Genomic DNA, 22,432 nt, shown 5'->3' with positions numbered 1-22,432 from the left:
CCAGGACTGGCGAGAACAAGTGCCCAAACAGCAGCCCAGCCACCCTCCTTCCATTTCTCCGTCCAGTTCTTCCGGTGACGCATTTTATCTGCATTTCCTCAAGGGATTCCTGTTTTAATCCCCTCTGTCTTTCCAGCTCAAAATCCTCACCAACAAAATCCCAATCCTCATGCCTTCTATACACCCAAATGAAAAAGAGCTTATCGGAGCGCAAGCACGAGGCCTAAAAGGATTCACGTTACAAATCTGAAGCACAATGGCTGTGAACTAATGAACTGCAGCGAATGTACCAAAAGAGGATCTATAAATGACACCAGAAAAGATTGGACGTGGAATAAAGGAGTGTGGTGGCAGATTGGGGTTTGCTGCTGGTCTTTATCCAGACACATTTATTACAGAGACACTCAACAGCTGCAGCAGGAGCTCAGAACCCACTGCATGCTTGCCATTTAACCACAATTATTGGGGGATCCAAAGTTTTCATTTTGATTTGCCATTTTAATGTGCACTTGTTTATGTTGCACTAGCTGATATGACAATAATCTTGGACTATACTGACAACCAGTGGCATGGATGGTGCTTAATGCAAAATCAAAAGTATGAAAAAAAAATCCTTTTTACTATTGTTCAAAAGTTAAGGGTCTGTAAGATTTTGTAAGGATTTTAAAAGAAGACTCTTCTGCTCACCAAGGCTGCATGCATTTGATCAAAAAGACAGGAAAAACAGTGATATCATTAAATATTATTCTACTTTCAAAAAGAAACATTTCTTATTATTATCAATGTTGAAAACATTGAAATGCTGCTTTGTATTCTTGTGTAAACCGTGATTGTTTTTTTTTGTTGTTGTTGTTTTTTTCTATTTGATGAACAGAAAGTTTAAAAGATCATCATTCTTCTTTGTTACTCAGACCAACGCAGTTATGATCTGATGCCACTGAAGTCAAAATAGCAAATATATCAGTTTATCATGAAAACTGACACTCAGGAAGCTCATTTTTCTCATCTAAGCAGACCTCAAAGTGTGCGAGGCCTTTTAATCAGGGTCTCCTGCTCACAACTCAGTGTCTGTCTGCAGTAATCTACACAATTATGACTGTCAATCACACCCTCCACCACCCATGAAGAGAGATTTGCTGAGGAGACAGAGAGTAAAAGCCATTAAAAAAGAACAACACAAGCTCTCCCGTAGATTGATTGGGTTTGAACGCCTAGATTTGATACTTTTAAGAGCATATGTAATTGTGGTCCAGCTGGGCAATGTGTTTTTCTCTCTGGATGATCACGTTGGCTCCAAACACAACAGCGCTTTCATTAACAAAAGCCAGTTTGGCACCAGTTTCACCTAGACTGGTTTCTATTCAGAGCCCGAGGGGATCACATGTGAGGTCTAGACAGGTCTTGAAGTTACCACCCACAATATCAGAGATTTCAGGCCTTCAGCATCTCTGAGGTGAACAGTGGGAACGTCTGGGCTGGGGGTCGTAAGGCCTGCTGCGCATGAGAATAGCTGTCACCTCCTGAAATGTAAACGCACTATTCACATTCATCAGGACCTCGGCTATTAGCCAGGTCTGGGTTCACTATCCCAGTTTCACTTAACGTCACCGCTAGGTGCAAAATCAAGCAGCCCGGGATTTAGTATATTTATTTATGGTAAATTAAATTGAGCATAAACTGTTAATTACTTCTTCTTTTTTTTACAGTAAAAATATGTATTACAACACCATTGAACCCCCCTCCCCACTCCAAAAAAAAAAAAAGAATACTTAACCTACTTAAAATACTAACATACATACCCATACATACATATTTTAAGTATTTCAAGTATTCCTTTATGCCAGTTACTCTTCATATCATTTATCTTTTCATTACCTATTTATAAATATAAAGACATTTACAATTTACATTAAAGGAATACTGCGACATCTTAATGTATAGATATCATTTATATGCAATTACATTTCAAGTTTTTTATAATTTTATTATAATCTCATAAAATAAAAAGCTATATGTTATACACACAGTATATAATTGAGTTATATAATTATTAAAAACCCTACACTGTAAATGGCGTTCATTTATATGAAAATTATATTTTTACAACAAAAATATTTATACTGATCATAAATAAGTGAAATGCAGTAAAAATACTTGATTCTCTATTTAAAATAAATAAATAATAAAACCCAAGTAAAATGTTCAGATGCATTGCAGTAATGAGAATTTGGGGAGGCAAGATAAGGCATAATGGTGAATGTGTATATTCGTATTCTTTTTTCTTTAAGTAAAGTATTATTTAACTAATTTATTATTATATCATGTTGTAGTGAGCTGTGAAACTGTGACCTGGACATAGACTAGTGAGATTCATCCAGATAATTTCCAGGAAAATGCTGGATTAAGAGTGTCAAGGAAATATTTACAAGTACAAATCCAATAATAAACTGACATTTCCCTGGAGAAAAACGGCATCTCTAAACATATTTCTTCTCTGGACAGACACAGATGGTGCTGAGCGTTCGTGTTAGGACCGCGGGATGAGGGAATCTTGTAAACAGTGCACCCCTTCACTCTTCTCTCCTGTAAAAACACTTCCAGCTGTTCTTCCTTAGCAAATGCTTACCTTGACATTTCCTGACACTGCAATTTGGACATCAGGCAGCAAAGCCCACTCGGCTTCTGCTTTTGAAGGGTCTAATCACAGTCTGTGTCCCAGACTAGACTCCAGCCACGGACTGGGGAATGGGCTTTATGTGTCGCCTTCAGGGATTGTCCGAGGGAGGCCGGGATGAAGAAAGTGCGATAGAAGGGGCGACTGCTTTCAGACGGCTAGACTCTCAGACGGCCCGTGGGATAGTCTTTGACTTCTGAAGGCACACGACCAAAGAGATGCCAGCCATTTGGAAAACAAACGGGTCGTTCATCGTGCTCCCAGTCGTACTTGATCGTCACATTAGTTTCTAAAGTACAGTCTACCATTCAACAGTTTGGGGTCAGAAAGGTGTTTTCTTAAGAAGTTAACTTTTGATCAATTTAACGCATCCTTGCTGAATAAGAATAACTGACTACATGAACATGGTCTGTAAATAAACATATCACAGTTTTGAAAACATATTTTATATTGATATTTGTACTGTATGATCTTGTTTTAGACTGATAGATAAAAGAGAGTTTACTATTTCTTGCCAGTTTATATTCAATATATTCAATGTGGTAAGAAACGTGCAGTGTTAAAAGTTAAAAGTTTATAACAAAAAGTTATTAACTAAATTGAATCTGTTGGGTCAATATATTTTTTTTATAAATCATTTAACTATAGAATTTATTTTTAAAACTTGTGTGGTGAGCTACTTTGAAACTGTAGCTAGCCAAGCTGCAGGAAAACAATTACAAAGTTAAATTAGTACTTTACAAAATTATTATTTATAAGTGCCTCAATATCTACCTACACCAATGGGGCAAAAACATATATCATGCAAACTGTATCTAAAATACAGTAAAATAACCAGAAAATGAACTAAAAACATGTTTCTTTTAGTCTTTGAAGTGAATATTTGTAAAAGGTTTCTGCATTTTCACCAGGTTGGGTCTGTGCGACTGCTCATGTGCAATTAAACACACACTTAAATGTGTGTGTATGTGTGTGTGTGTGCATGTTAAATGGAAACAGTTGCTGTAGGGTAGCAGGGGGTCAGAACAGTGGCTGCGGCCCGTCTAACCATAACAAACCATTTACTGCCTACAAAGAGCTATTGATCCAACCATCAGCCAGACTGCCCTCATTTTACACACCAATATTAATGACACCTGATGAGTGGAAAGAGCTATTAATGTCGGGGTGTATGACCAATTTTTGCTCTAATTTTCATTGTCACTGTGTTGAGAGTGAGTAGTTGTCGTCATGGTACAGAGCCCCTCCCCTCGATATCACGGTATCTCCTTCTCTCCGTCATGTTGGACACAGCATCAGGACATTTACATCTTGCAATCACACATTTAACTACCCTAGCCAACCCAGAACTGGTTTGTCCACTTTGAAGCCCCCAACACCCAACACAAAAACCTGGTACAGTATGTGTCATTGGGTTAAAATCAAATTACAACTAAATACCTAAACATACACAGCTTTAGCCTACATTAAAACATGTTGGAAACGTTTGTGTACATTGAACATCTCGTTACAATCTAGTGTTTACGAAACAGTCGCGGTTAATTACTTTGTCATTTTGTTCTGCTAAGAAGTGTCTGCTAAATGCAACGTAATTACAACACACTAAAACGCATGTGAAGAAACTTACCCTGGCCATTAAAATGCTGTTTTCAGCACCTGGAGGCTTGTAGATGGCCAAGTCCTGCACCCAGCCACAACAGAAAACCTCGTAACTTTCCAAAGACTTGTGGCTTTTAAACTCCTGCATTGGGTAGTAACTTACACCAAAAACAAGATAATTCACAACGTCCATATGTGTGCATGGAGGTAAATGGTCCAGGTGCCATGCAGGGAGCTCATATGCGTTGATATTTTGGATGCTTCACCAAATACCGCTGTTTTGCGCTTGGTGTGAGCTTGTTCCTGTAAGGTCCCTTTTCTTTCGCCTTATCTTTTTGCATTGCTTTACTTTCTTCCTTTTCTTTCTCGTATTCGTAGATCCGTTTATGTCCCGCCGAAATAATGAATGCATACAAATTAAAGAGCTCTGGAATGTTTAGTCGCACCTCTGTGACGTTCTGAAGGCGTTGCCCCTTGTAAACCAAAAGCGTCTCCTACCGCCATGGCCGACCGGCTCAGACCCCGCCCAAATCAACCCAAATTGGCACGTGACTCCTCACTCTCAATATGCTAGCTGCATTATTTTGATCTGAGATCTGAATGTGAATAATGATTCCTCTAACCATCCAAACACTTAACCACTCATTACATTTGGATTTTTAAACCTTAGTAAGCCTTAGTACTCTACAAACATATTTGTGCATGTAAAGAACTAAGAACTAGCATTTACTATACTCTGTAAAGTCTCTGTTAGGACGACAGGATGAATTATTCAGAGAGCAACATAAACGTGGCTGAGGTGTTGCTAACATAGTGAGCGAACCAACACTCGCTTTTCATGGTCAGTTTGCGTTCTCATTATTGTGGCTAATTAGGTGTGAACGAGATGGTTGGACTGGGACCTTCCCAAGGTTTTTGTGATCATTTCACACCAAAAACAGAGCATATTGTTCCCTCTAGTGCATCACGCAGGGCTCATCTTTATTTAGAAGACAATGCATACACTCTTGTGAGGCTAATTAGATGAAACCTTCAGAAGCCCTTTCACACTGCACGTTGGTCCCGGAAAATTGTTAGAAAATGTTATGTATGAATGCAAACACGTCCCGGGATCGATTCCAGGATTGATCCCGGGTCTGAGACCTAGTAACATTGCCGGGATCAGTCCCGGAACGAGAGCTGTGTGAACAAAAGCCAAAACTAATGCCGTAGAGAATGCGTCGTAGTGATGAAGCACATTATCGTGCAAATCTTTTAGCGGATGTTTTGAAGGCAGATCAACGTTTGCGACAGAAAAAATATGTGCAAACTGTAACGAAGCAGAGATCAGTTAGTTGCTCACTTTCCACGCCGAAGCTGAGATCATCGCCAGCTTCAGTGAAAGTTAACGTGCCTAGGGTTTTCGACTCGTGCATTACACGTCACACGCTGATGTCATGTGTCTTTACGGGACCTTAACGGGTTGTGTGTGAACGCACGCACATATTCCGGGTAATCAGTGTGAAAAGGGCAAAATCTAGCAACACAGGAACAATTGCCGAGGCACATTCCACGTTTATTTTATGGAATCGCAGTGTGAAAGGGGCCTTTATCAGTAAATTTAGTAATTTAGTATTTTTTTTATTACCTGGACTTTTGAGAATTTTTAAAATCATTTTCCTTGTATTATTTCTTTACATATAATATGTATAAGACACATTAGTACAAGATGCAGTTGTAGTTCATGCATCTTTTCTGCAAAGATATTTAACAACTTCATGCGTGAAGCACTTGGAATATATATTTTTTGTAGCTAGAGGGTTAATAAAGAAATAGTTACTTGAATCATCTTGTAGTTACTTTTTCAAGTTGACAAGAAAAAAAAAAGACAATCGGTGAACTGTTCTGAAATTTTGGCATGTCGCCCAGCCCTAAGTGAAAACAGTCCAAAACATTTCTAAAAAAATTTGATTTTAATGTAAAAGGACAACAGTGGATGAACTTTTTAATTGGAAGAAATGTTATAATGGGTTATAAACTTTGGCCAGTAGCAACTGTTTAAATTTAAAATGTCTTGATGGATTTGTTTTTCTACAAAGAGGCAGCTTTTCTCTATACAAGACCTTATTTGATGGACTGGACTGGAGTGGTGTGGATTAGTTGTGGATTATTGTGATGTTTTTTCATCTGTTTGGACTCTCATTCTGACGGCACCCATTCATTGCATAGGATCCATTGGTGAGCAAGTGATTCTCCAAATCTGTTATCAAGAAGAAACACTCATTCACCTCTTGGATGGCCTGAGGGTGAGAATATACTCAGCTAATTTTCATTTTTGGTGAACTACTCCTTCAAATGTTACTCTACAACACTGGACAAATCTTAATAGTAGAAATGGTAGAAATGAAGGGCATATTACAACAGACGACAATGGAAGATTACTGTAATGTTTGCATGTAACAGCATAAATTTGTGGGAAGATATCTACTTGACAAGGAAGACATTACTCTAGATTAAATCTCTGGCTGAGAGCTGAAATTTGCCAAAACCAAAATAAAAGTTGACCTGTGACCGAATGTTACAGAATGCCAATGAACACACAATGAAATCCTCTTACCGCACATATAACACCCACATCAGCTCTCAAGCCTGCTTAAACACTTCCCCGAGGAACACATGCCTTACTCTTCAGATCACTTCATTACTCATTGCCTGCTCAGATCAGCTCGGCTCACACATATAAACATCCATACATGCTCGCTCACGCTGTGTACACACATGCTGAAGACATCGACAGGATCCTGCTGTGTCATTACTTGAACAAATGGAGTGCAATGCTGGAGGTGGTGAACAGGCTCATACTAGTGAATTATGTGAAGAGCATCTTCAAAATGAAGTTTCTCTTTCATGTTCTCTGCTCATTTGCTTGGGAAGAAAGTTGGAAGAGTGAGTACTTAATGGGGAATAAATACAAAAATACACTAACAGCCAAACAATTGGACAAAAGGTTCTTTAGAGGTTCCTTGAGGAACATCAATTAAAATTTCCTTTGGACAAAAGGTTCTTTAATAGTGGGAAAGGGTTCTTTAGAATACTAAAATGTCCTACAAACTTCTCACAGAAAGGTTCTTTGGAGAACTCCAAAATGTTCTATTCTGTCATGATCTAAAAGAAAAAGAAGATTATTATTATGCCAAGTCCAAGAAAGCATCAATAATATTTATAACAAAAAATGCAAAGAACTTTTTAAAATAACATTTCAGATGTGCACTATTTCTAGGACACAGGTCACGTGACTTTGTACAGACAGATGTTCTGGATTCCACTGAAGCACAAGATGCTCTTTTTGGACCGCTATTAAATCATACCGGAGAACATGATATTTCGATCAACGTGTGGAGCTCATGCAGCTTTAGTGCTTCTGTTATGAAATAAATAATTCCACTCAAACTGTTATGCTGTTAATATAATTTAGTGTTCTTTCAAAACTTTCAAAAGTGCCAAATAGAAGCATTTAAACCAGAGGACACAGGCTTTTGGACCTCACTGTGCTTGGCAGATGATTTTTTGCTGCCGGGCAATGGATTTCGATTGTTATAACTCATTGAGCAGAAAGCAGCATACTAGGGAGAGGAGAAAAGAAACAGGAAGTTACTTCCTGACTTGAAAACCAGTATCACAACATATAGTTTCTTAGAATGGCAGATGTATGAAAACCAGATGTCCTCCTCCTCCTCCACATGATTCTTCCACGCTCTTTTTACCTCTCTTGACCTTCTCTTATCTGACTCAAATGTACAAACTCAAGCTGTTTGCTAACATTCAGCTGACAGCCTGAGTCCGCTGGGTTAGAAACACCCATGCTAGCATTGCTTAAATGCTGGACGTTTTCCACCTAAAAGCAGAGTTTCAACTCATATGGAACACATTTATTATATCTTTATGGGGTTTTTCATCCTTACTGAAGCTTGAAAACATCACTGTAACTGAATGAAAAATTCCTTTAAAAAATGTCCTCTTTGAAAGTGGAAGAGATTCAGAATGACACGAGTATGGGTAAACAAAATAGCTTATATTTTGGTGAACTACCCGATAACGACATTGTTGTTACAGCAGTTCAGCAGTTTTTACAATTGTGCAGCATTTCCAGTAACAAGTAGCAGAGTAGCGTGACAAAGATTATAGCCCGTCACACACTGTTTATTACATTATATTGCAGAGCTTTTCAACCGAGCAACCTGAGGCAATAATCAAGCGCCATCTTCTAGAAGATTCCTCTCTGTCTCTTTAGTACAGGGTTGGGAGGTCAGATTCATTTTAGCGAATCGCTTGGTTTGGACAGTTTCTTTTGGCGAACTGTTTTTCAGAACATTTTACGGAACTGTCATTTATCAAGAAGTTTTTGTTCCACGGCTGTTATATTATTATACTCTATGTAAATGTATGTGCGCTAATTGGTGCTGTTATTCTAATTTAGACCAAAAAAAATTTATAACTAAATTTATGTTTTGTGCAAGATAAATATTTTTCTGGTCTTTAACCCTTTAACTGCCCCACCAAGAAAAAAGCATTTGAAAAATTTTTTGTTTGCATTTCTTATCTCCTTATGTCATTAGTTACCACACTCAATGTATTTTTTTTCAACACGTCCCATAATTTTTAAAATATCAGCCTCTACCAAATGGTTGATAAGTCACTTTATGGCAAAAGTACCGGAATTCATACACATACAATGGAAATCAGAAAATATGAACTATAATGAATGATCAGAAAGTTATATTTCTCAGCAAATAGTACATTCTGACAGCAGAAAGGATTATCTGAAAACATTAGCTTAGCTTTTCTACGTTTACCATAAAGTGACAAATCAACCATTTGGTTGAGCAGGCAGTTAAAGGGTTAAAATGAAATGATACAATCTGATCTGTTTCCAAAACATTGCCTTCTTAAAGGAACACAAAATTGGGTGAACTATTTTCAATTAAATAGTTAAATTGTACATTTGCAGAAAATGTACTCACTCTCAGACCGTACAAGATGTAAATGAGTTTGTTTTTTTCATTCACATCACTTGCTCACAAATGCATCCTCTGCAGTGAATGGGTGCCATCAGAATGAGAGTCCACAGTTAATAAAAAAATAAAATAAATTCACAATAATCCACACAACTTCAGTCCATCAAATAATGTTGAGTGACACTAAAAATCCCTCATTAAGGAATTTAATTTCAAACTATTGTTTCAGTCTAATATAAGTCCATTATCCTTAATATTGTTTTCTCCAGTGAAAATGACATCTAATCTGAATCAGGAGAGAAATATGCATGGATAAAGCATCTTTTAAACAAAACTATTCCATGAATTTTTATCTAAAGGGTCAACAGAGGATGGACTTTTTCTGGAGGAAATGTTTTTATGGATAAAAGACTCATATTTTAGATGGAAGCAACTGTTTGAAGTTCAAAACGACTTCATAATGAATTTGTTTCTTACAAAGATGCAGCCTTTTCACTACACAAGATGTTGATTGATGGGCCGGAGTCGTATTGATTACTTGTGGATTATTGTGATGTTTTTGTGAAGTCTCATTCTGACGGCACCCATTCACTGCAGAGGATTCATTGGTGAGCAAGTGATGTAATGCTACATTTCTCCAAATCTGTTTCCATGAACAAACAAACTCATTTACATCTCTATTAGGTCGTGGCCCTGATTCATTTGATAACATTAGTGCCACAGAAAGGACACACTTGACCTTTAAAAGTAGCTTATAGCTTTAACCATGTCAAAGTAGCTTCCCCAACAATGCAAATGGCTGGGGGTGACATATAACTAGTGCAGGTCTCAGATCAGTTCTACCTTCAATCATTTAAAAAGTCAGCATCTGAAATGGGTTCAGACATGCAGCGGGGTGATGTGTGGTTCACGGTTTAGCTGCCAGAGGGGTCTGAATGCACCACAGTCACATCAGCTGACAGACAGACGCAGAAACCCGCAGGACCAGGCCATGCTGGCATGCACTGAATGACCTACAGTCTGCAGGCACGCTCACCTCATCTCATCTCACTCTCCAAGATCTAGCCCTCATTTTCTGTGATCCTCACCCAGAGGGCATGAGGTGGAGGAAAGAGAGGATACCTTTGGCTCGGTTACAGTTCTAAACGTCCATTGCACAAGGAGCAGAGACGGGCTCAATGAACCAGCTGGGAAACAACAACAGTTAAGGTGAATCCTGGAGCTCATGGAAATGAAGTCTTACAAATTAAACTTTTTTTCATTTGTTGTCCTGAGGCTGGATTAAGGAAATAATGTTGACAGACAAATGTTAAGCAAATGTAGCTACCCAATTCCTTCAGGAAAAAGACACTGCAGTTGGAAACACATACAGTAATTGTGCGTGACTACATCTCATTCATTTTTCATTCCATAAACGGGAGAATTTATCTAGATGAATGCACCGAAGATCCCGGGAGGGCTTACAGGGTAGAAATACAGCCTTATATTTTTAAGCAGCCAGATTCAGTATTTAAGTTCCTGAGATTCCTATAATATTGAGAGAGATTTTCCTTACAATCAGGCCAAGTGCATTTGTCATGGTGTCCTGTAAAAGCCATAATTAAGACCAAGTGTTTTAGCTGAGATTAGCGGTTGTTGCAAAGCACTTTAAATATTTTACGAAATGCAAATATAAAAAAAAATACTAAGATATGGCATAAGTCAAAAATTATTTTATTTAAGGGAATATTCAAGGTTCAACAAGTTAAACCCAATCAATGGCTCTTCTGGCATAATGTTGAAGACAATTAATTTCCAATTATCTTCTTAAATTATAATTGTTTTTATCTAAATCTTGACAAACGTGAAGATTCCAGGAAGTGTATTTCTGTGCCACTAGCATCACCAAACAGAACTGCATAAATAACTGTTTTCAAACAGGTTTCCACAAGCAATCCCCCAAACTCCTATTGGTTTGCCAAATAAAAAGTCCCTCCTCCAATTTCACACCATTGGCTGAGCCAGTGTTGCTATGGTGGGCTGGTCAGGATGCTCCAACAAAAAGCACAATGTTTCATAACAACACAAGTATTTAACATGCAGATTACTTTTAGTGGTGAATATTAAACTATGGATAGGAAAGAGTATTTTGGCGATGAAAAATATTACAACATCTCTAATGAATGTGATTACAGCTCTCTGAACAGTTATGATGAAATCCAGTGTGCTAGAATCACAAAGCATACTTTGGTGTGAAAGATTATTTTTACTATTATTCCACATATGTACCTAAAACTACTAGATTTAACTCATTTTTCCAACACATTCCGACAGTGAAATTGTTTGGAATTAGGCAGAATCACTTGAAAAGTCATTAAATAACCACCAATCCTCTCCAAATGAAAAATGAACCATGGGAGTGTATGATGTCACCAGTTGTGCATGTACGACAGGCTCTGCGCTCGGCCAGCAGCTCCAGCTAAACCCTCTTTGCTTGTGGTTTTCCACGCTGAGCCATGAGACAGACTCTGAAGACGCAAAAAGAAGGAATTCAAGCACCACATTTCTTGGTGAGTGGTGCAACAGGGAATCAGGTCAAAGAGTGCTTTATTAAAACCATGCTGGGGAAAGAGACAGGGAACAACATTTGCCACGTGAGAACTACAGCTGAGGGCAAGCCAGCAGTCAGAGCTTTGCAGCCTCTCTGTATATTTGTTGTCTGGTGGATTTCAGTTTATGAATTAACCACTTAAGACGGGAGAGAAACGAGGACAAAGCTACAAAGTCTAAGTTTTTTAACATTTTAAGTCGAGATGAAATCAGAATTCATCCTTTTGTCTTTCATAAAGAAATAGTTCAACCAGAAATGAAAATGCACTCATCATATCCTCCATGATCCAAACCTGTACAACTTCTGTGGACAATGATGTGATATTTGAAAGAATCTACACACAGTGTTGCTTCTTCAAAACAATAGCACCAAAAATAAAAAAAAATAAAAAACTGCAAATAAACCATCACAAAAGAGGTCCAATACAACTCCTACATTATACTCCCAAGTGTTCTTAGAATATATGAAAACAATGCCTAAAATTTTTAGTTATTCATGATTATTTTGCCATGCATTGAGCTGTAAAAAGTCGAAATGGAATGGAATTAGAGACAGATATTTTCTTCCATACATGTGAGTCAAACAGACTATCGACAAAGAATAAATGTAGGGTGGGACTTAATGGGAATAGGGCGGATTCTATGCACTGATCGTTGATTGGTTGTTGAGATGTGGACGTTGCACTCAAAAGTGGATTCAGATGACGGAGAGCTTGAAGAGGCAGGATTTAAAGGGATCACTGGATGCCACAAGTTGATATGATTCTTTATTCACTTTAGTGAATTTTTTTCAATGTAAATGTAAAAGAAAACCCTTTTTACCCCGTCAGAAACAGCTCTTTTCAGAGCATGCATTTTTCAGTTTATCATTTAAAATGCAAATGAGCTCTGCTCATACCGCACCTCTCTTCCGAACCGCTCTCTGAGAGACGGATAACTGTTGCCGCATTCATTGTGAAACTTGCAAACTAGCACGCTATTAGGAAAGGAAATTTGCAATGATTCATTATTAAAAAAATAAAAAAGTATACTTACTCCTATAGGTGAAGCTGGATCATGCATGATTTGTGCAAACAAACGCATTTAGGTAGATCGGGGGCTTATTCTGGCGGCGAAACAATAGCGGACAGATGACAGCTCACTCAGGGTGGGTCTACAGTAAGACGGCCGTGTCAATCAACTATCGTGGGAGGGCCTGGGTCTCTGTGACATCACACAGACAAGAAGCTGTGAATGGCTTGATTTGAGAAATGGGTAAAGATTTCAGTCGGTTAAAAAAAAACACTGGGTGGATTTTTATCATTATAGGGTGGTTGTGTACACACACTATCATTATAGGGTGGTTGTATACACACACTGGCAACAGATATTCATGTTCAAACAACATGTAAAAGTAAATTTCGCATCCACTGACCCCTTTAAGTGGACTAAATGATTTGAGAAGACTTTAATCAGTGTGGTGTTTTCACTGGAAGGTCCAGTTAGGATATTTTGAATAAACAATATGAGGTCAAAAACGTATGAAAAGAAAATTTACATGAATGAATTGTTCGCAGTAAGACCTATAACATGCATTTTAAAAATAGATTTCCATTTCATGCTGACTTTCAAGCCAAAGATATGCCATTTTTTATTGCACCAGTTGGTGGGTTCACTTGGTGGCAACACACAGTTTCTTGAAATTTTTTAAATTAAAAAAAATAAAAATAAGGAAAAACAGAAGGCAAAAGTGGAAACAAGAATAATTTCTATATAAGGAAGTCAAAAAAGGTTGCCATGATTGTACGACTTTAGTATAAAAACAATACAACTTTGTGTTGACCTCTACAGGCCAGGTAAAGTAGCAAAAGTTAAACACATGGTCATGGTCAACTGAGGTCATGGTCAATTGAGAATACTTTGAAGAATACAACAATAGACTGTACATGACATAACAGCAAGCGGAAAAACTAAGTACACCCAAGGCTTAATAGGCATAGTACACCCAAAAAGGAAAACGCTGGCATTTAGTCAGTTGGGATTTCTTTCTACGGTTAAACACAAGAGAATAATAATTATTTAATTATTTATATTATCAAGTTCAAAATTGCATTGTTTTGGATTCCACTGACTTTCACTGCATGGAAAAAAAATGGTTCTTAAAATGTCTTTCTTTTCCTTTGTGTCCCACAAAAGAAATAAGAAAAATGTCATAAAAAGATACAGAATTGCCATTTTCGGGAGAAAATATTTGCAGTAAATTCAGTGCAACATTTTCCTTAAAACAGGATTTATAAACAAGCATTTCATTTTGCTAGTGTGAAGAATGCAATTCAATAAGCAGATCAATATGTAGTGCATTTTAACAGCAACTCATTCTACCACATCTATTTGCATGAAGTGTAAACACGGCACATTACATCTGTGTTCCTACTCCTCTCTTGTACACGCAGACCTCTCGTCTTGCATTACTTGGGCCCCATCCAAAGCCAATCCCAAACCCCGTCCTCTTCTACCACTCAGATCTGAGAGTGCACATGTGTTGTTCTCCAAAGTTATAGATGTGTTTACAACAGTCCAATCAGGTCAGAGAGCCAGGCACTATGGGTATTGACATCACAGTTAAGGTATTAGGGGTAATGAAGGATCGGCCAATACTCTCTCCTGACCAGCACAAACTTTGACACAAAAATTAAGGGCATTACTTCCACAGTGGCGTCAACTCGCTAATTCTGTTTGTTCGAAAACTGTGGTGACGGAGCTATTAATCTGTTTACAAAAGAAGGAGATAAACAGCTGTGAACGAACAGATAATCGGTGTATCGCGTCATAACGGCGAGTGAACTCTGACTCACAACAACCTTTGTAAATACATCACTTCCTTTTTACAAAAACTTCACGCACTAAATAAAATATTTTTTTTTGAGAAAGAGCAGACAGGGCCACTTCTTTTAGCTAAGCTAACTTGAATGATGCATGAAATGGGATAGCGAGGAGTCACCAACCAAAACAGAATCGCTTTGGCTTAACATCGCTGGAGAGCCTGAATCACAGAGTGACAGAACAATCCGGGAAGTTAATCCTAGTATGAGATCGACGCCCCCTGAGCCTTTGCGGGTCAACCAGCCTAATCTGCCTGGAATACCAATTTCAGCTGGTGGCCTGCGTTATTGTCCTATAGTCGCTTGTTAAGAGGAAAGTCTGTCTCTCAGAAGGGTGAAAATGTAAAAATGAACAGCCAAGGGCCCCATTCAGCTGCAAATGAGGACATAGAAAAAACAGGCCTAAAAGAGTAAAAAAAGAGGAAGATGAAAGAGAGGGAGTTAGGAAGGAGGTGGAGAGGAGTTGCAGACAAGTTAATAGAGACCAAGATCCCTGGGATTTTACACGTCTCCGGAGTGACCCCTGTGTGAGCTTCAAAAAACTTGGATTCATTTCAATCCATCCACTTAACGGTGTAAAAACCAATCAAATGTCAACCTGCAGGTGGCAAAACAAAGGAAATCCGTAACATCCCACCACAAGCTGAAGATTAGGTTTAATGTGCTTTCATCCCTAGAAACTACATTCAAGTTTTAGATCAGTTAATGGTTGATCTCTTCAAGTGATAGTTCATGCTTAAAAATGATGATTCTGTCATTATTTATTCACTCTCAGGTCATTCCAAACCTGTATTAATCATCATTACGGCACCAAGTATAAAGCTCCATTCTAGAATCATATATTGCAAAAAATAAACTGATTTCCCAAAAACTCCCCTCGTCTGTCATTGGTTGACTAAAAAGGTAATGCCACCCCAATCTCATTGGTTAGGCCAATTTTGCTCTGTTGGGTCAGGATGTTCAAACAAACAGCAATGTTTTGATAGCACCACAAAGTCACAGTGTTACACTCTTTAGGTAAATCAACCTTCCAACGGATTACTTCAACTTGTCTCTGTATATTAACTTGGATTGGAGAAAGTACTTTAACATGATCTCAATATAAAATTTAGACAGGCACCTTTAAGAAATCTCAGGCATTAGTTAGGTGCTCAAAGTTTAGGCATGCCATATTTGGGACCATTCCTTCTTAGTAAACATTTTCAGCTTTGAAACTCTAACCTCTTCTTGGCGAACGACAAAATAAGGGCCCTTGCCCTGACGACACGGAATGTGAAAATAGACAGTGCTTCTCTTGGGACCCAAAGAATTAATTACTTCCCTAGAGCTACTAAACCGTAATTATATCAGACATAATTGGTTGAATTCAGGTCGAGATAAAGTTATCCTCTGGAATATGTGGATATGATACAAGTCTGGTCGAGCCATGAAAATGGGGACATCAAGATAAGCGCTTTTTATAACTTTGGTTGTGTGCCAAACAGCATCTACACATACTACATTTGCAGTGTATAGTATGTATACTGTGTACAGTATGTGATTTTTTTTATTTTGTAACATAAGTAATATAAAACATGATTTTACAATTACGAATTTCATCGGTCTGCCAAGAGTTTTCGTTTATTTTGCATTTACAAATGCAAGATTAACCATGTTTATTTCTGAGATGACAACTTGGCGCTACTTTCTGAATTAAATATGAGGAAGTCATGTGACAACAATGCAGCACACTAGTCTTACAGTTTAGGGAGTTAACTAGTTAACTGAGGTTCGGGATCGAGGCCACGCCTCTACCAATCTCCTCACTCCCAGAATCCTTCATATATCAGCCGCCTCACACCGCGCCATTTGTCTCTTTCTCTTGAACCCACCCTTCCCTCCCCTTTAATCAAATCAGTTATCCTTATTCTTTTCAGGTTTCATCGGGGGGGTCTTAATCGTCTGGCCTAAATATACAAATGAGATGATATCCCCATCCTGACCCAGCCAGCAATATAGTGTTGGCCCAGATCCGGCCCACATCTGGCGCGCATGGCACGATTTCATGCGGGCCAGATCTGGGCCGACACTGCTTGCTGTCTGGGGAGTCTCTGCAGGCCATCAATTCCAGACGCCCAGATCAAGCTGACCATCATCCTATCCACTTTATCTTTTCATGCTCTTCAAACTCATCCCTAAAATTCTGAACAATAAACTATTCAATTACATATTTGGTTGTGGTGTGGTACTTGTTCCTGAACACATATTCAAAAATGAAAAAAAGTATGCAGTAAAAACTGTCCGTGATAAATTACATCCCCTACGTCAAAGTGCAGTTTCTCTGGTGGATGAGGTAGTGCACCTTTTAAAGGAAAACCAAGCCGGCTGGTTAATACGTCATTCAACAGAGTGACATGGCAAAGGGGGGATAGTCCAACCCCACCAAAAAACTGAGAACACTTTCTAAGGAATAAAAATGCATTGCTATAGCAACCCAATCTGCAACTTTGTTGCAATCCATCCCATAATAAAAATTAAAACTTTTCCTCATACTTTTAACTGCAATTTACACTTAAAAATAAATACATGTCAATCGTTGGCGCACCGTTCGCAAATTCAAACTTTCGCGAAACTTATCGTAAACAAAACGAAAACTTTCCGGCTGTGATTTGGAGGAGGAAAGAAGAAGAAGAAAAAAACACCGCCAGGTAAATATTTTCGTGTCTGTTGTCAAAACATCGCGTAATCTTTAAGAAATCGTTGTGTCAACAACACTTTGCGCAAAGTATTTGTGGTGTTTACTGACGCCGCGGATCGCGTGTTTATTCTGCGCTGTCATCCACGGTTTATAGTTCGCACAGTCTCACAGCAGCCTTACGTGGCTTGCGCGAAAGCTTGCATCTTATCAAAGCAGGGGAAATAGAGGTCTCTCGGGCTCACCAGCTTTGCAGGGATCTTTGTAGTCGATCACATCTGACGGGCTGCTGGTCTCCACATAGTAGCCTGGGTCAATCGCGTCCAGATCGAGCGCTGCGAGCACGGCGAAGCTGGAGAGCAGGAACACACACCTCGCTGCGAGCTCCATGATTGGGCTAGTGGAGCAGCGATAGAGAGGTACAGACGGACACAGATGATCGGCACAGGGAGGGAGGAAAAATGGGAGGTTTTAGGGGAAATGAGATCCCTCTCGAGGGCGGGTTTAAAAACGCAGCTCTGCCTCCACACACACAGGGACACACTCACATTGTGTTCCCATAGCAGTGAAGTGATTTGTGCAGCAGGGCTGTGTGCCAGTGCATAGCTTAGAAACTTTGTAGGAGAGAGGTGTTGGTGCTTCTCACACTGGTTTGTGACATGCCTCTGCTCAATGTATGCAGGGATGTAGGCTACCTATGTTGTGTTTCCAGTGTGGTCTCTGTGTTTCTATAGAGCTACATTCACTGTGTGCTGTTCTCTGTGCATAGTACACTCACAAAACTTCAAAAGGCACTAATATACACACTGTAGGTACATTCTGGTGCTAATAGATATGCTAATGTGTTCATTTTAGGTATTAATATGTACACGTTTGGTATTAATATGTACACTTCAAGTACTAATGTGTACCATTTAGGTACTTTTGTGTAGGCTTACACACCTTCAAGGTACCAGAGTAAGGTAGAAAGGTGTACCTTCAGTGTATCGCCGCAGTGACAGCTTTTGTAACTTTTCTTCTGAAAATGTAAGGTAAGGTATACTTTACTGTTTCAAAAGGATATTTTAGTGTATAAAATTCAGTTAGTAATACTCTCTGTGTGTGTTTTCTGTCTTTACAGAAAAGTGTTCCATGTATGTTACGTATCCATCTAAGTCAAATTAAATATATCAGTATTATTGTTTATGTTATGATGAAAGCATGTTGAGGTCGAGGAGCCACCTACATAGTGTACACTGTTTGGCTGAAAAGATTATGGAGAATAAATATTTAATATATAGGCGAAAAAAAAGTGTAGGCACAAGCCATATGTCTCTCTGGAATAGCTGTAATTCTGAGTTTTCTGCTGTTGCACTCTGCAATTAAGTATTTTTAGTGTAAATATTTTTTCAAATAAACTGTATACTTGATCTGAACCATCTCCAATACAATTCTAGATTCATTTCAAGTGTATCACTCAGTAATTTAATCTCAGATTGCGTCCTGATAACATTTGCTAGAATTTATTTGCAATAATGGTGATTTTATTGTTTTTATGTCCATCTCTACATATTTTTAGTCGTCTGATTTATTTGCCGGGTTACTGCAGCTCATAAAAAAGTATTGAATTTAAAATGAAGAACGGAAAAACGGAACCAAATGAAGTGAGTTTATGCTCAAAACCAGAACAAACCATCTGTCAGTGGAGTAGGCAAACTTGAATGATGTCGATTTATCGGAGTCCATTGGCTGATGCTTGTTCTTCTTTTAATCCCAATCAAACCGGTTTGATCAATTTCTCTTAAATCAAGACTTCATCTTGTGTCATTTTGCTTTTCAAAAGTAAATGCATCTTGATTTATGAATCTTCAGACATTTGCACTGGAAAACAATGACTTTTTTACAGTGTGATCAGAAGGTATGGTAGAAGTTATTTCTGTATTCTACTGTTTGGGAGCAGAGCTATTCAAGATTAATTTACATTAAGGCAAGGATTTGTGTTCCCTTTCAATTATTCCTCAAATTTCTTCATTTGGTCTTATGAGGTCTTTAAAAAGTCATACATTTACCTTCATAGAAGCTGAATAAACCCATAAAGTCTATCACATTGCTAGAGACTGACTATATCACAGTGCAAATCCATCTCAGTAAGTGATGTTATTGGAGGCGTCACATTGCATAAAAGTGTGTCCCAAGTCAACATACAAACTCACAGCACATTTCATTCTGCGAAGGCATGGTTTTCATTGAGTGAGAGCGTCCAAGCATGTAATTTGTAACAGATGCACATTGTTCTGTATTACTTACAATGTCTTCACCATCAATAATTGTGTTGTTCAGATATTACATGATCCATTTGTCTAGTTAAGTATTCCCTCTTTCTCTGGGAATATTTTTTTTTCTTCTAAATTCCTTTTGTAATGATTTATGTTGGATGGAAGTTTCTAATCATATACAGAAACCATCATAATCCAGATATATAACAAAACTCCATTTTGTAGTGAAAAATGGTGTACTCTGTTCGTGCCTGCTTCTTTTCTTTCTATTTAAGGGGAATTCCATATATATTTTTGTATCCTCAGAGCGATTTTTACACTCATCTGTGCAGTGGAATAGTGGAATTCCCCTCTCATGCATCTGTTGGGATTGTGCTGTTTCTTTATTAAGTATGTAATGATGCTTAACATCTGACCCACACTGAATCACAGTACTGTTTGTATGGATCTGATACAATATGAGATCCTAGATGACATTGTGTTCCCATAAAATTGTTGTTAGAGATGCCAAAAAATCAAATAAGTCTTTAGTCACTTCCTTTTTTCACATAAATTCATCATAATGATACTCAAAGGAAAATCCCTCCTGCATTTGAGTCCATGTCAAGAAGTGTGAACTTTACGTTTTCCAATTAAAGGATGTCTTCCACTCCCCATTTATTGTTCATCTTGTCTAGACTTTATTGTGACATAAACGCTCACAACAGCAAGGTCATGGTTTCAATAACATAATATGTATCTTATACACTGAAAAAAGCATTTTCATAAATGCAAATAAACTCAACTGCATATGTTTAGTGGTCTGTTGTTATATGTTGCCCCTTTGAAACCAATATAAACAAGAAACTGATATTTTATTAAAATATATCGGTGTTTTGGTTTTATATGTATCAAAAATGTATCCATCTATTAGTTAATGTAGCCAAATGTCTGTTATTTTAATGTAATGTTTTCTTATCTCAATACCCACAATAGCAGATTCGACATCTGTATAGTCAAATCAGTGATTGTGTTCATGAAAGTTTTTAAATATGAGTTTGAATATCATTTTGCGTGGCATAAAGGCTGCCGATTTAGGATAATTTACCTAAAATAAATAAAAATAAAACGAACAAGAATGACTGCAATGAAAATGTTTTATTATTTAGCACAATGTAGCCACAATGCTATTTTTTATCCACCACTATTATAGATCTTTTAATAATAGATAATAGTTCTTAGCACGATAATAACTTCCAAGTGAAGCCAGAATGCGTTCTGAAGCCTTCTCCACATTCAACACGCTGAATGAATCAGTGATTCGAACGAATCGGTTGCAGAACGACGAGCACTGTCGCCACCTACTGGTGTAATGATGAAATGAACAGAGAGAGTCATTGCAAATATATATAAATGCTGTAAAACGATTAATCGTGATTAATCGCATCCAAAATAAACCTTTTGTTCATATATGTGTGTATTGTGTATACTTATTTTGTATATTTTAAATACACACATATACAACGTATATTTTGAAAACATATATTTATATATATCCATATATTTAAATTCATATAATTTCTATAGATATATTTAATATATAAACTTAACATTTTTCTTATATACATGCATGTGTTTGTATTTATATATCCATAATGTATATACACAGTACACACACATATATTATATAAACAAAAACTTTAATTTTGGATGTGTTTAATCGCGATTAATCAACATATATTTTATAAAAACATTTCAAAGCCATTAGAGTGGTGAACATTTTCAGTTAGTAGAATAAAGAATAAGGAAACCTGTTAATCGTAACTGTTTGACTGTCTGTCCTGATTGTTGATATTGAAACAACAACGGCTTGAATTCTGGGAAAATATTGGTCATATTGTGAATACGAAGTCTTGAATATATTTCATCACGACTTCAATGCGTCATAGAAGTGTCAGTGACTTTTACGATGTGGAAAGACACACTGATTGTAACATACTTCCTAAACTTCCCCCTTTGAGTCTGTGTTTGGACAATAACCCAATTTGACATGAACAGTTTTTTTTTTTTGTGATTGTAGTCAAGTGTGTAAATCCTGTTTGACGTGAATCAGAGGTTAAAGCAAGGGAATTATTTGTATTTCTGTTCTGAAAGATTTTTATGTTTCTCATGCAAATCCACTACGGGTCAAGCATTTGCACCTCAAGATTTTATTGACTTAAGTTTCATCTTTATCCTTCAGCTGGAAATCTCACGTCTAGGAAGCCCTGTTAGTCTCCTGCCAACAGATTATACCAGAACTGCAGCGTTTCTGAGATTAAAACCATCTTTGTGTCGCACAAACAAATTTCATTATGCAAATCCTTCACTGGAAACACGCCTGGGAATTCTTTCGAAAGTATCATCAATTCTGATGTACACAACTCTGGAAATAATCCTGGATGTCAACCTGGATTTATTATTCTCAGAAGAGAAACATTGCATTAGTGTGTCCCGATCATCCAGGAATGCCCTCCAGGCAAGCTGTATTGAGACCGGAAATAAAACAATGGCCCCATTATATCATAACCTTTCAATTTAGTTAAGAGGGACATGATGGAAAACCAGGACAGGTGGTTTTAATAGTAGCATTCCCACAGGAAGACTGAAGAAACGAGATGAATGCAAGGACGAAAGGCTGAACGATCACCCAGGACATCCCAGTAACACCCAACTGGGCCACAAAGGAGTCCTGTGGTTCACAGACTATAATGATATTTCTTGGTCCATGGCATCAAACAGTTTTGACACCCTCTGCCATCTTGTCA

The 22,432-nt window shown here is 37.8% G+C and overlaps 1 protein-coding gene across 2 annotated transcripts in view; it reads right to left on the bottom strand.

The window, feature by feature from the left end:
• The window catches only part of LOC113107433 (bone morphogenetic protein 1-like), a 74,584-nt gene extending 56,737 nt beyond the window's left edge, over positions 1-17,847 (bottom strand). The window contains exon 1 of one of the 2 annotated variants that reach the window (XM_026269932.1): positions 17,637-17,847. In XM_026269932.1, coding sequence (XP_026125717.1) covers positions 17,637-17,781 — 145 coding nt within the window. In that variant the 5' untranslated portion in view covers positions 17,782-17,847. The remainder of the gene's footprint in view (positions 1-17,636) is intronic. The other variant, XM_026269933.1, reaches the window with a different exon arrangement.
• Positions 17,848-22,432: the final 4,585 nt, after the last annotated feature.

Source organism: Carassius auratus, chromosome 8 (assembly GCF_003368295.1).
Source record: "Carassius auratus strain Wakin chromosome 8, ASM336829v1, whole genome shotgun sequence".
Taxonomy (NCBI): Eukaryota; Metazoa; Chordata; class Actinopteri; order Cypriniformes; family Cyprinidae; genus Carassius; species Carassius auratus.
Note: the sequence above shows the minus strand (reverse complement) of the source record. Positions and strands in the feature narration are given on the sequence as shown.